Source organism: Pipistrellus kuhlii, unplaced genomic scaffold (genome assembly GCF_014108245.1).
Source record: "Pipistrellus kuhlii isolate mPipKuh1 unplaced genomic scaffold, mPipKuh1.p scaffold_m20_p_1, whole genome shotgun sequence".
Taxonomy (NCBI): domain Eukaryota; kingdom Metazoa; phylum Chordata; class Mammalia; order Chiroptera; family Vespertilionidae; genus Pipistrellus; species Pipistrellus kuhlii.
In genome coordinates this window covers 43882335-43897607 of record NW_023425404.1, presented here as the reverse complement: position 1 = coordinate 43897607, position 15273 = coordinate 43882335, and the positions used below count along the sequence as shown (strand labels likewise).

Sequence of the window (15273 nt, the reverse complement as noted above, 5' to 3'; positions counted from 1 at the left end):
ATGAACAAGCCCCCCTGGTACTTGGCGCGTGCCCTATGTTTCCCACGGGCACCCTGACTGCTGTGGGCCGAATACAGATCATGAGTGCCTGGCACATTTGGTCATCAGGAAGGGATTCATGCATTTCCCAGAGCTGAAAGTAAACCAAGCAGGCCGCTGGGAAGGCCTTTGTGTCTGACTCCACAAACCACAGTGGAGAACCTGCCCGTGGCGAGCGGCCAGGTCAGGAGCCGGGTGCGGGCGGGTGGAAGGGTAAGCGCAGGCGGTGGCAATGACACTGCGGTGAGTCCGGGACTTGGAGACACACTCAGCCGGGTGGGCAGGCTCATTCCGGTGGGTGTCCGAGCTCCCTGGTCTGCACCGGGATGGACGTGGAACAGAGACTCCACCTGCCCCCAGGCCCCCCCGGCACAAAGCGGCTGGCTCTATGGCGAGCGAGAGCCGCTGGCCCCACCACTGCTGAGGACTCCTGGGATGTTTCAATGGCAGCGAGGTCCTGTTCTTCAATATTTCAAAACCGAGGCGGCTTCTCAAAGATTAAACAAAATCAAAGTCGCAAAAGACTTCAAACCAAAAATGCACGGCTGACTGCAGCTCAAACTGCATCCAGGCCCTCGCCGCCTCACCACATGGCGGTGAAAGCTCCGCTGGAGGACGGGGCGTCTGGCAAAAACAACCTCCCGGGCCGCCGCCAAGACCAATGACAGGCGAGGACGAGGAACAGCAACCAAAGGGGACAGTCCTCTCTGCATGGTCCATAACTACCGTATTTTTCGGACCATAAGACGCACTTTTTTCCCCCCAGAAGTGGGGGGGAAAAGTCCCTGCATCTTATGGTCCAAATATAGCCTACACATATACTTTAAAAAAAAGTTTTTTTACTTGCCCGGCTCTGTGTGGTCTCTGTGTGCTTGCCCGGCTCTAAAATGGTTCTAAATGCTGCTGTTTACTTTACAGGGTTGATTACATGTGTTTATGACTGTGATGTTGGGTTTTAATGCACATAAAATATTTTAGGACACTATTTGTTTCAGAATCTTTTTTTCTTCATTTCCCTTCTCTAAAACCATCTTATGGTCCGGAGCGTCTTATGGTCCGAAAAATACGGTAAGCCCCTTCACCACTCCATGCCCTCCAGACTCGGCAAAAGGGGAGCAAGTCCAAAGCCACGTGGGGAAGAACGTGAGCTCTCAGCACAGCACTTTCCTCGAGGGAGGGAGACAACATCACACAGAAGCTCCGCAGCCCGAGTCAGGTTTCAGTGAGAGCACCATGGTCTGGTCCCCTGGGCACGGTCCTGGCTGGGTCTGACGGTGTCCGGGGTGTTCTCTGTGGGAGCTCTAGCCGGCCAGGCAAGGATCAAACGATGGGTTCAATGTCAGAGGAGAAAAAGGAAGGAGCTTAAGACCAACACGCACCACCTCTGCTTCCTCAGGGGCAACTCTGCAGCTGGCCGGCTGGCGGAGGTGCCTCAGGAGCCGGGTGGGAAGGGGACGTGGTGGGACCCCGCGTCCCTCGGACACGGTCACCTCTCTAATGCTTACAACAACTTTATGGAGCAAGTGCTCGGATTATTCCCACTGTATAGACGGGAAACTAAGGCACAGGAGGGCTTGGGCACGTGCCCACAGTCAGCCTGGGTATGTCCTACCTAAACAGACCACTGTGGTCTGTGGAAAGACTGTGGAGTTTGGAACCCCTCTTAGCTTTACCCGGTGTGAGTAACGTGGAGGTGCCCTGGCGACCCAGGCCAGGCAAAGAGGATGTGCGGGCTCCGAGGCCCACTTCCTGGCTGGATTGAAGCGGCGTGTGAACTGAAGGAAATGGCCTCACTGCTAACCGGCCCACCTCTCGCTCCTGTTTCCGTCACAGAACACAGGCACGGACAAGTCAACCACAGCTAGCAATCACTTTTAAAGGAGGTGACGTGCCTGAGTGCGTGGTAAGCCCACAGAAGATTCAATTAGGCCGCCTGCCCCAGAGGAGGGCTCTGCCTGAGACAGATAACTCTGGGCACAAACAGGAGGACCGAGCCAATGGGCCGGGCAGTGTAAAGCAGGTGCAGCGTTCCCCTGTCAGGAGACAGACCCTCCGACATGATGTCTCCGCTGTGCAGCTCGGAGCTACGGGCCACATGTGTTAGGAGCAGCTGAAACACACCTAGTGAAACAGGAACTCAATTTCGTTTCACTTTCATTGAAGTACTTGTGGCTGGTGGCTACTGTGTTGGACGACATCAGTTTAGAGACCATGAAGCCAACTCACAGCATGATCTCCTTGGCTGCACGGTCATAGGACCATGGCCATCTTGAAGTTACGGGTCATCTGGTCCCACACATGAATTCAGTGACCAGACCTCTGGAGTCAATCACATTCCCCTCTGCCTGGCCCTGGGTGGTCAGGGGACTTCCGTGTTTGGACACACTGGGTGAAGCCAGACGGCTTCATAACTTCCCTGGGTCTTTCCCACATCGCAAGAAAACTCTCATCTAGGACAAGGTCAGCCACTGTTTTCTTGGTAGGCTTTGCAGGCAGGGCCGCTGATGTCACCATTACTCACCTGCCACCAGTGTGAAAACAGCCACAGACCATACTTACACAAATGAGTGTGTCTGGGCCCCTATAAAAACTGTATTTACGAAAATGGGATGCCATCTGTCAACCTTTGGTCTAGGATCTTTTTTAGTGACTCATGCAGTGAGGTCATGCTTTCATTAAATGTGTACTGACCTCTGATACAGCATGGCACAGTTCATAAACCATTTTAGACATTATCTCTTCATCTCACAACATCACTCACAGCTACTCCCAGGGCCCCAAGGCCCCCTCCTAACGTTGTTGCCTGCGTGGCGCCCTCCGAGAGTCCTGGTCTGAGCTGGCCTATGGCTTGCCGTGAGTATTAACAGGTGGCAGTAGTGAGACCACATCACTTCTGAGGATGGTTCATAAAAAGCCCTGCAGAGTCCACCTGAGCCAGTGGGAACCGGCTCTGGGAGATGGTAGCCGCACACGTGCAGTCCCTTCACTGTGAGAGCAGCTGTGAGGACGTCCACATGGAGAGACAGACACCGCCCAGCCCCCGTGGCTGCAGCTGCCATGGCTCCCAGAGGATCCAGCCCCTTCCACCATCACATGACAGTCCCATGTGAGATGTGCCCAGTTGAGCCCAGTCCACCCAGAATCACAAGAGATAATAAATTGTTATTGTAAGATAATTGAAACAACTAAATATTGTCATTATTCTTCCAGGTTACAGATGGAAAATGATGCTCAGAGATAATAATGGACCTGCATGAGATCAAGGACCTGTGTTACGACACATGAAAAACTGGAGCACGCCCTGGCCAGTGTGGCTCAGTTGGTTGGAGCATCGTCCCATATACCTAAAAGTTGCAAGTTCTGGTCAGGGCACATATAATACCTAAGTTTTGGGTTCAGTTTCTGGTTGGGGCACATACAGAAGGCAAACAACTGGTGTGGATGCTTCTCTCACATGGATGCCTGCCTCTCTCTCTCTCTCTTTCTCTCTCTCTCTCTCTCTCTCTCTCTCTCTCTCTCTCTCTTTCTCTCTCTCTCCCACTCTCTCTCTCCCACTCTCTCCTTCCCTCCCCTGCTCCTTTCTCCTTTGTCTAAAATCAATAAGCATATCCTTGGGTAAGAATTTTTTTAAAAAGAAAATACGTGACAACAGATAATTAAGTAGTAAATTGTGAGGTCTAATGGCCAATGCACAGGCAGTCAGAAGAGAACACAGTCTGGGGCTAACATCTTTGAACAACAGGCACATGGAAAGGAAAGCATGCAGATTCCTTTGTAGTCCTGGCATTCCGCTGAGCTGGCTCTGGTCTCACTCTGATCAGAAGCTCTGGTTGGCAGCAATGTATGGATGCCAGACTAATAAGAAAAGGGAAAGAGAATGACTATTGTTATAAACCATTTGGTAAATAGTCTTTCCAAACATGAGCTCCATGTAGGGAAAGCAATTGGAGAAAGACTGGGAAGAGTACTGCTTCACCTGTGCCAACCTCCTAGCAATTCAAAAGGTTTGGTTTCCATATAAAATGAGATGTTTAAACACTCACAGATACAGAGAACAGGCTGAACTGATGGTTGCCAGAGGGGAGAGGGGCTGGGGGACTGGCTGAAAAAGGTGAAGGGATTGAGACGTACCGATTGGAAGTTACAGAGTAGTCACAGGGATGTAAAGTACAGCATAGGAAATGTAGTCAATAATATTGTAATAACTATGTATGGTGCCAGGTGGGTACTGGAAATATCAGGAGGACACACTTCATAAAGTATGTGATTATCAAATAACTATGCCATACTCTGTAACTAATCCTATATAATAAAACCCTATTATGCAAATCGACCTAATGGCAGAATGATCGGTTGCTATCACATGCACTGACCACCAGGGGTCAATGCAGGAGCTTCCCCCTGGTGGTCAGTGCACTCCCAAAGGTGGGGGGGGGGGGGGGTGTTCTGCTCTGCCAGAAGCCAGGTTCACTGACAAGTGCAGTGGCAATGGCAGGAGCTTCTCCTGCTTCTGTGGTAGGCGGACAGCCCCCGAGGGGTCCTGGATTGTGAGAGGGCGCAGGCCGGGCTGAGGGACTCCCCTTCCCCAGTGCACAAATGTCGTGCACTGTGCCTCTAGTACAAAATAATATTGAATGTAAACTGCAGTTGAAAACAAATTTAAAAAAATTTAATGAGAAGTTTTAAGGCCCTGAGTCCAATTCCAGTTCCCTCCGTACTTGGCATGTGGCCTCAGGTAAATCATTTACCATGTTGGTGCCTCATCTTACCTGCGTCAAATGCAGCAAATACTAGCGCATACCTCCCAGGATGGCTTTAAGTTTTAGATGCGTTGATAAGCATAGTAAAGTGCTCACTAAGCTCCATGTAATGCCCTCCATTTTATCATCCTCAAGAGGCCCATGAAGGCCGGTTGGGGTTACACTGCACTTCTGAGCTGAGTCAGCTACCCCTTGGTCAGCCCAGAAGTGCTTCCGAGCACCCACAGGGCCACAGCCCAGGCGTCTCCCAGCAGCAGCGGGGCAGAGGACAAAGAAGCTGCGGTTCCATCTTTTCCGGGAAAGACACAGTCTTGATCATTTGGCCTCTACGCTCTGATCGGCTCATTCTAAAATTAGGATTTATTAGGAATATTCTGCACTCATGCATGCGGGGCACCCTGCGGTTAAGCTTTTTAAATCTGTTTGAAAGAGGAAACAGCCACCCCGTGGACAGAAGGTCTCCCTTACCCAGCAGCGCGAAGGTCTTCCGCGTCTCCTCCATGCCCGCGCTGTCACTCACGCCCTCGATCACGGTGCTGCCGCCCATCCTCGTGTAAGTGAATTCCTCCGCACTCCCTGAAATCACAAGGCTGTTACCTCTGGAGCATAAACACGTGGACATGCAAGCTTATTAAAAAGGAGAGTTCTTAATAAGCTGTTGTAACCATTCTACACACATTATTCCATTTGTTCCCTAGGATTCTACCTACAGTCTCAAAAGCTGAGGCTCCGAAGAGAGTGACTTCCTCGGGGCCCCGCCCTGATGGCGGGGTAAGAACTGAAACACAGGCTGCCTCCAAAGCTCATGGCTTCTGATCCCACATCTAACAATTTTATTACGCAGCTTTCTGTGTCAACCTTCTGTACAAATGTCTGTGTCACAGCCGTTTTTAGTGAGTTTATTAAATGTACAATGATCCACACACGTTTTAGATGTACACTTTGATAGGTTTTGATATATGCGTACCCTGATAAAATTCACCACAAACAAGATCATGATGTCCTGTGCATCTGATATTTGGGTAATAGGTAACCCTTCTTCCACATTGGCTATTAACCGTCTGTTTAGCACACAAAGCATGGATATTATATTTATGTGACTTCATTATGACTTCCCAAATGGTGACCTTGAGTCATCAAGGAAGTTCAAATTATGATAAAAGAACTCTATCTTAGAAGGAACAAATATGTCATATACATTAGAAAAATGACCAAAGAGTTCAGATAAAAAGAAAAGTTTGGAGACTTAGAGCATAAGTTCTAATTGTCAGGGAGGCCTTGTCCACATGGCTCTAGCTAGATGACCCAATCACCATGACCTTGAAAAGAAGCCTGGGGTTGCAGGGCTAACTCTCCATAGGCCCACCCTACCCTTCAGCCCTTATCTATCTCCTCAGAGGCATCCATTCCACACCAAAGCCCAAGAATCTTGTACCTTTGGACAGAATATATTTTTGAAGTGATGTTACTTTAAGAAGTTAACCTAGAATTTAAACCCCTAAATAAAAGAGAGACTCTTCCACATACCATCCATCACGTACCCAATTTAAGATGTTTAAATTCCGACTGTTGTGCAGATGCACAGAGCTGATAGAAAATGTGGTAATTTCGTTCATTTTCTGACTGTAAAAGAAAGAAAAGTCCCAAAATTATATCAATCCTTTATAAATGAAAATGTGAGGTTTCTACTAGAGGGTCTTAGATGATTTGGATTGACAGTTCTGTTCTGGGGACCCAGGCACCACCTTGGTTTCTGGTTCATCTGCTGGGACCCACCCTGCTCTCTCTGCTGGCCCATAGGCCGGCCCTGCCTTTTACAGACGGAGAACTGGTGGTTCTGATGGCCCTCCAAATGATGACCCCAGAGAAAATGTTATTTTTTATTTTTAAAAATTTTTGATTAATTCTCACCCAAGGATATATTTTCTACTGATTTTTAGAGAGAGTAAAAGGGTGAGGAGAGGAAAGGAGAGAGAGAGAGAGAGACAGAGAAAGAGAGAGAGAGAGAAACATCAATGTGTGAGAGAGACACACTGATTGCCTCCTGCATGTGCCCTGACTGAAGCAGAGGATGGAACCTGCAACTCATATACATGCCCTTGACTGGGAATCGAACCCAAGACCTTTCCGTGCTCAGGCCAACACCTGTTACCTAAAGTCTAGTCTCTGGGGTTGCCCCAGTAGAAGGCCATGCAGGAGGCTGCTGATTGCTGCTATGCTCTCACATTTTTTCTCTTTTCTCCCTTCCTCTCTCTCTAAAAACCAATAAACTACTCTTAAAAAAATAAAAAAAGAGAGATATATGTACCCCTAAGTGCATTGCACCATTATTCACAATAGTCAAGATAAGGAAACAACCTAAGTGTCCTTCAATGGAAGACTATAAAGGAGATGTAGGACATATACACAATGGAATACTATTTATAAAAAGGATGAAATATTTCCATTTGTGACAATATGGATGGATCTTGAGGGTATTATAACTGAAATATTAATACTATTATAGTAAGTCTGATGAAAAAGAAGATAAGAACAATATGATTTCAATCCTATCCTATCTAATAAAAGAGTAATATGCAAATTGACCGTACCTCTGCTATACCTACCAACCACACCCAATAGAGAAAATATGCAAATAAACCCAACCAAGATGGCTGCGGTCACAGAGAGCAGGCGGGAGGCTTGGGTTTTTCCGGCAATGGAGGAAGCCAAGCTTTCCACCTGCCTTTGCTGGCCTAAGTCTCTACTCAATGCTACAAAGTTTCATTTATAGAAGATAAATAAATGTTAACAAAAATGGCAGCAGCTATGGAGCTGGAGAGAGTAGGAGGCTAGGGTTGCCCCTGGTGATGGAGAAAGCCAAGCTTTCCATCTGCCCTGGCCTGCCTTGGCCACTGCTTAAGGCTACAAAGTTTCAATTATAGAAGATAAATAAACCCCAGATACCAAGGCCTCTGCTTGGGTCGCCAGGGGAGGTGGCAGGTCTGCAAACCACCAAAGGCCCCACACCCCAAGAGAATCTCCACCCTGATCTGGGACACCCATCAGGGCAAACCAGCCAGCCCCCACCCATGCACCAGGCCTCTATCCTACCTAATAAAAGAGTAATATGCAAATTAACCATCACTCCAGCACACAAGATGGCTACCCCCATGTGGACACAAGATAGCCGCCACAAGATGGCCAGCAAGGGAGGGTAGTTGAGAGGGACCAGGCCTATAAGGGAGGGCAGTTGGGGGTGATCAAGCCTGCAGGGTACGGCAGTTAGGGGTGACCAAGCAGGCACAGGAGGGAAGTTGGGGGTGACTGGGCCTACAGAGAAAGGCAGTTAGGAGGAACCCAGGCCTGCAGGGGATAGCAGTTGTGGGGGACCAGGCTTGCAGGGGAGGGCAGTTAGGGGTGACCAGGCCCGCAGGGGAGGGAAGTTAGAGGCAAACAGGCTGGCAGGGGTTCAGTTAGGGGAGTGGTTATGGGGTGATCAGAAGCGGTTAGGGGCAATCAGGAAGGCAGGCAGGTGAGCAGTTGGGAGCCAGCAGTCCTGGATTGTGAGAGGGATGTCCCAGATTGGAGAGGGTGCAGGCTGGACTGAGGGACACTCCCTCCCCCACCCCATGCATGAATTTCATGCACTGGGCCTTTAGTGTGGGATATAAAACAAAAAGCAATAAATGGCCCTGAGAGAAAGGAGGGTGGGGGGGAGGATGGAGAAGATAAAAGGGATCAAATATATGGTGGCAGAAGAGACTTGACTTTAGGTAATAAGCAGACAATATAGTATAAAGATGTTATATTATAAAATTGGATGCTTGAAATTTATATGATGTTATTAACCGTTGTTATCCAAATAAATTCAATGAAAAATTTAAAAACATTTCTTTTTAAGAACAGAAGAAACCAAACAAACTGTAAATGAAGTAACTATTCAAGTCACAGAACAATGTAGGCTGTCTAATGAGTATATGAATGGCAACAATACTTAAAAAGTTGGGAAAAGGAAAATTTAATGAGTATTTTTATCCTTACTTGAAAGACCACTCTGGATTTCTCCAGCAGGTAAGTTCTCATGTTGGCTCCTATAATTTGATTTCTCTCATCAAAACTGATTTCTGTGTATTTCCCAAACCGACTGCTGTTGTCATTGCGGGTGGTCTTGGCATTTCCAACAGCCTGCAAAGCACAGAACTCCCTTGAAACAACCACATTAAAAAGATCGTTGCATTCACATTACTGGAGCAGTGTTAGTAAAATCCAATCCTGTATGTGGTGGTGGTGGTGGTGGTGGTGGTGGGGTAATTAGCAGAGGGAGGTTGGGGAGTGGGAAAGCAGCTCTCCTCAATCTCTGGAAGACGCTGAGCAGAACAGAAAGAGTGCAGGCTCTGATGTTTCAGGTCCCTAGGTTCTTTTTTACTATCTGAGTGATGCTAGAAATGTTATTTCAGCTCTCTCTGTAATATGGGGGATATAAGAACCCTACAGAATTGGGAGGAAAATGAGATAATACAAAGTGCCTCACCTCATCCATGCCCCACATAGTATAAATGCTCAATTAAAAGTCCACATCCTTCATTCAACCTTTATTTCTATTAGCCCTTACCACTTCCTTGAACCAAAAAAAACAAACAAACAAAAAAAACCCTGCCTTCTCCCTCTCTACCCCCCCCCCCACAACACACACAGATACACTCTGAACACAATTTCAGCTTTTTTACTCCCATCCTTGAATTCCGTCTCTTCTGCCTGTCTCCCCTCCTGAGCACCTTTGTCTGGGAGTGCCCTTCTTATGCACATGTACTGTGCTTCCTGCCCGGTCACCACACTCCAATACCACGTGTGTTTACCGAGCCCCTGCTAAGGGCCGTGAGCTGGGGAGGCAAAGGTGAACCCAACAGACATGGTCCTGCCTTCATGGAGCTTAAAGGCTGGTGGGCAAGGCCAACTCTGAACAAATAACCATAAAATCACCCACTGGGCCGAAACTGTTTTGGCTCAGTGGACAGAGTGTCAGCCTGCGACTGAAAGGTCCCGTGTTCAATTCCGGTCAAGGGCATGTACCTGGTTGCGGGCACATCCCCAGTAGGGGGTGTGCAAGAGGCAGCTGATCGATGATTCTCTCTCATCGATGTTTCTGACTCTCTATCCCTCTCTCTTCCTCTCTGTAAAAAAAATCAATAAAAATATATATTTTTTAAAAAATCACCCACCAGGCAGGGCTTCTGGACTCTTCTATTGCTACCTTATGTTTCTATTTAACTTGAAAATATACTTATGTAGAGAAGCCTTAAAACTTGGGGACTGGGTCTTATTCTTTTTCTTTACGTCCCATATTATCTGGCACAGTGGCTTAAACAAAATAGGTGGTCTGACACATTTTAGAGAGGAGAGGTCTAGAAATCTTATGTTCTAAATTACTTGCTCCACTTCCAAATGAACCCAAATCAATCCCCTGCCCATTTTACGAAGCAGCCCAGGTGGCCTTTGGGCTGGCCCTGAGCCTTTCAGATGCCCCTTCTTCGGAGAGGGTAGTGTCCTCACCCCTAGTTGCTATCACGGCTGGCCTTGCCCACACGGGACCATTGATATGATGCTGATGAGTCCGCTGCAGGAAAGAGTAAGAGCCTTGCTACGTGGCATTTGCTTTTTTTAAAGGTGTGGATACTCCTACCATGATTGATTTCAAACTCCCATGGGTTCAACAATTGCTCACAATACGATGCCTGCATATTTAACACTCAGTTCAGGACAGTTGGTGCCTGCTGGCTGCGGAACTGCTGGTCTCTGTGCACTGGTATCTGTGGTGGAGGACATTTCCCCGGGATGTAAATGTAAACAGGGGGCTCCTGAAATCTGCTGGTAGGATTTCTAGCCCAGCAGACAGACGGGGGGGCCTCAAAGGCAGCAATCTCTGCCTCATCTCCTTCAGCTCCCACTGAGAACAGAGTTCCAGGCTGTTTCTCACCTCACTTCTTTGATCTTTATTATTATTACTAGAGGCCCAGTGCATGAAATTTGTGCATGGGGGGCGGGGGAGGACGGTCATCCCCTCAGCACAGCCTGCACCCTCTCCAATCCGGGACCCCTCAGGGGATGTCCAACTGCCAGTTTAGGCCTGATCCCTGGCAGTCGAACATCCCTCTCACAATCCAAAACCCTGGCTCCTAACTGATCACCTCCCTGCCTGCCTGATCACCCCTAATTGACTCTGTCTACCAGCCTGATCACCCCTAGCTGCCCCTCCCGCCAGCCTGGTCACCCCTTATTGCCCCCTCCCCTCCACTGGCCTGGTCACACCCAACTGCCACCCCCACCTCCATCGGCCTGGTTGTCCCCAACTGCCGCCCCTGCCAACCTGGTCGCCTCCAACTGCCCCCCTGCTGGCCCCATGTAGCCTGCTGTTCAGTCGTTTGGCCGTCCCTCACTAACCCCCCCGTCAGCCTTGTTGCCTGACTCAGTCTGCTGTTTGGTCGTCTGTCCAGTTGTTTTGGTCATGATGGTCCCTGGCTTTTTATATATTAGGATTACTATTAATTTATCTTTATTGTTGTACATATTATAGGTGTCCTCTCCCGCCCCCTTCTCCCTTGACCCCTGCTAGACTGCACCTGGCTCCCAACCCCACCCCACCCCACCCCCAGGCCTTTACCACATTAGTGCCTCATTCATGGGTTATGCATTAATGCATATAAATTCTTTGGTTAATCTCTTCCCACTCACCCACCCTCACCTTCCCTTTGAGGTTGGACAGAGACATAGAAGCATGGAACTTTGGTTAGTCAGGTCTTTCAAGGGAGGGAACTATGGTTAGTCAGTGCACACACACACAGGCCAGCCCACCTCTCCATCACCCCACGCCACTGCCTCCCAGCCTGCCCCACCCACCCGGGGCACACACCTCGGTTATGGGGTTAGACGCCAGCACCTTGTCCTCCACGTGGGCATTACTGTTCGACTTGCTGACGGTGGCAAAGTACCTCATGGCATAGCGAGCAGACACCGTCTTCCCAGCACCCGACTCCCCGCTCACAATTATGGACTGATTTTTATTGTTTCTAAAACAAGCAAATGAAAAGATTTTAATATGTACATTCCTTCTTATTAAAAGAGCAACATCTATCTAGTCACGAAGAAAAATGCAGACAAGCTGGAAGGGAAACTTTCATCACTCCAAAGCAAAATTAATTTTTTTTGGTGTGCTTCAGAATTTTAGTGATTAGTTTATGCGCTGTGAGATGAAACATATTGAAAACCTCTGCTCTAATGTACCTGTTTTCGGCACTCCAGAGAATCTCCTCCCAGTCTTTTGTGTCCCGTCTCCTGTGGAGGGTCCCCAAGACCAATCCCAGGTCTTGGTCCACTAGGAGGACCCACAGGACTCAGCATGGAGCCATAGGCACGGTTAAGATTATTACACCGAAAGGAAACAAAGTAACTCAGCGAAGGGCAGGGACACAGGGGGCCACCTCCAGAGGAAGCCAGGCATCAAATTCCAGGAGCCCCTCCCAGGGGAGTCCCACAGGACACACGTAATTCTTCCAGCGGTGCACGTGACAACACGCTTGACAAATGCTGTCTACCAGGAAGTGCAGCAGACCCAGTGCCCAGAGTTCCCATTGGGGCTGGTCACACAGGCATCCCTTAATGTCATGGTCGGCAAACTGTGGCTCGAGAGCCACATGCGGCTCTTTGGCCCCTTGAGTGTGGCTCTTCCACAAAAATACCACGGCCTAGGCAAATCTATTTTGAAGAAGAGGCCTTAGAAGAAGTTTAAGTTAAAAAAATTTGGCTCTCAAAAGAAATTTCAATTGTTGTACTGTTGAGATTTGGCTCTGTTGACTAACAGTCCAGGTGCCCAGAGTAAATCAGATGTTCAGCATGAACCACGGAAGTAAGCATCAGTACAGTGAGCCACCCTTATCAATTAGGAAATGGGAGAACCTTCCTGAAAGCAGGTCCCCAGAGGCCAGCCGCGGGCCATGTTTGCCAACAGGCCTCTCATGAGAGCAGTCTCAAGCCTATGTCAACTCCTTTCTGCATTTCCCCACTTAAATATGAAACATTTTAAAGACATTGCTTGGAGAGCAGTTATTCAAAATATGCTTGGGAACATATTCAGGTGTTCTGTAGGTCAAAATGCTATGCTGCATAACTCAGAGAGCTTAAACAATGCACTGAACTTTTCATGTCAAGAGATTATGGTGGTAGAACTTTACTATAATGTCATTTTATGTATCCGGCATGGCTGATGTGTCAGGGCTCTGTGAATACTTTACAGGGATTCTCATTCAAGCCTCACAAAAATCCTATGCCACTTATACCCATTTTACAGATAAGTAAAACTGACTCGGAGAGAGTAAGAGGCTTGACCCACGGCTCAGAGCACACAGCTTCCCTTGTCAATGTTGGAGAGGATGAGAGAGAGAGAGAGAGAGAGAGAGAGAGAGAGAGAGAGAGAGAGAGAGAGAGAGAGAGAGAGAGAATGCTCCTGGTTCAAAGGAGGAAGCTAACACTCCGAGGTGGGTGGCACCCCCAGTGTCCCTTGGCCGGACGGGCACGATGGGGCTGGGTTATTAATGGCGGGCTCTCCCGATCCCAGTCTAGCCTCAGCAAGTCCCACAGGAGCCTGTCTTATGTTTGTTCTGCTAGAGTTAGACAGACAGACCTGTTGAAACCTGGCTTTTCAAGCTTGAAGCTGGCTCGGCCCTGCAGCTCCAAGCAGCGCATACTGCTGGCACCAGGAGCAGCCCTGGCCCCTAGGGCCCTGAGCCAGGGACACTAATCAAACGGATGTTCTGGACCTGCAGGGAGCCAGGGAAAATCCCAGAATGCACTGAGACAATATAGGTACGTTAGGATTGGGAGCAAACTTGCTGTGGCAGAAACCAAGGTATTTGGTTATTAACTGGCAATTCTCTAACCAACATTCATTCTCCTGTTTCTTCCTAGGCATTATGCCCCAATTTTTAGTGGGCACAGTGCTGCCCATATGAAATATTGCATATCCTAGGCTCCCTTGTGGCTTGGCATGGCCATGTGGGTGGGGCCTGGACAATGCGCTATGATCAGAATGCTCTGCAGTGGGATTTCTGGAAAGTCTCCTTCACCTGGAGGGGCACAACCTTCCCTGAGACTCTGTCACCTAGCATGTGCAGGAAATGCCAAGTATCAGCTTGGAGCCAGCCGGTGTGGCTCAGTGGTTGAGCACCAACCCATGAACCAAGAGGTCATCAATTTGATTCCTGGTCAGGGTACATGCCCAGGTTGCAGGCCAACCCCCAAAGGCAGCTGATCTATGTTTCTCATTAATGTTTCTACCTCTCTATTCCTCTTCCTTACTCTCTCTGTCCCTAAAATCAATAAAAACATTTTATTAAAAAAATTCAAAAGTATCAGCTTGGCCCTAGCTGGCTTGGCTCAGTGGATAGAGCATCAGCCTGCGGACTAAAGGATCACAGGTTTGATTCGGTCAAGGGCTTGATTCGGTCAAGGGCATATGCATGGGTTGCAGGCTTGATCCCCAGTAGGGGGCGTGCAGGAGGCAGCCAATCAATGATTTTCTCTAATCATTGATGTTTCTATTTCTCTATCTCCCTTCCTCTCTGAAATCAATATAAATATATTAAAATATATTAAAAAATATAAGTATCAGCGTGGCCCCGATGGTGGGGCGCTGCCAGGCACCAGGGCCCTGGTGATGGTAGAGGGTCCTGTGTGAGCCCTGACTGCCCAGCAGCCTCCTCTGCAGGAGAGATCCACACGCGTCTACCTTGTTTAAGCCGCCATTCTCTTTTCCTGAGACAAGCAGAGGAGCTTGGAATGGGAGCATCCAGCTCCCAGGTGAGGGCCCTGGTGCTGAGGGGACCAGGCGCTGGGCCCAAGGTTGCACGGTAAAGAATGAGCAGGCCCAGGTCCCTCACTTCAGGTTTTCATCTGTGAAATGAGGGCAACGATGGTAGCTCAGCTGACTTACTGGAGTGTTGGAAAACTCAAAGATTACTGTGAAAGTTGTTTTGCAAACTGTGAAAGGATCTACAAAGATAAGGTGGTGTCTTATTCTTCATGCATTACAGATGAGGACATTGAGGCCAAAAGAGCCTGGTTATGGGAAACAAATTACAAAAGGAGTAAAAATATCTGAGTGCCAACCCAGCCTCGTGCGTGCGGTGGCTCTGGATTCTGTTTACTCCATCACGGCCATCCTGAGGGCGCAGGGATGATGTACAGACATGTGTGCGTCGTCATGGGTCCACAGGAGGCTTTTAATAAATGTTTGCCAGCATAGAAAGAACTCCACAAGGCCACACACACAAAAAAAAACAAGTGGCAAAATGAGGATAAAGCCCAAATCTACACTGAAACCTGTGTTCATCTACCACTGGGCTCTGCTGCCCTGGGTGGGTCAGAAAGCTTCAACATCTCACAGCGGAGAATACGTCAGTATTCCTCCAATCCAGCACCCTGCAAGAGAGGCACCTGCTAG

At 48.6% G+C, this 15273-nt stretch overlaps 1 protein-coding gene across 1 annotated transcript in view; it reads right to left on the bottom strand.

Moving 5' to 3' along the window:
• Positions 1-15273, bottom strand: part of MYO5C (myosin VC) — an 85683-nt gene that overhangs the window by 55074 nt on the left and 15336 nt on the right. The window contains exons 5-8 of the mRNA XM_036441710.2: positions 11689-11845; positions 8823-8966; positions 6341-6422; positions 5268-5375 (exon numbers count right to left, since the gene is read on the bottom strand). Of these exons, the coding sequence (XP_036297603.1) occupies positions 5268-5375; positions 6341-6422; positions 8823-8966; positions 11689-11845 (491 nt within the window). The remainder of the gene's footprint in view (positions 1-5267; positions 5376-6340; positions 6423-8822; positions 8967-11688; positions 11846-15273) is intronic.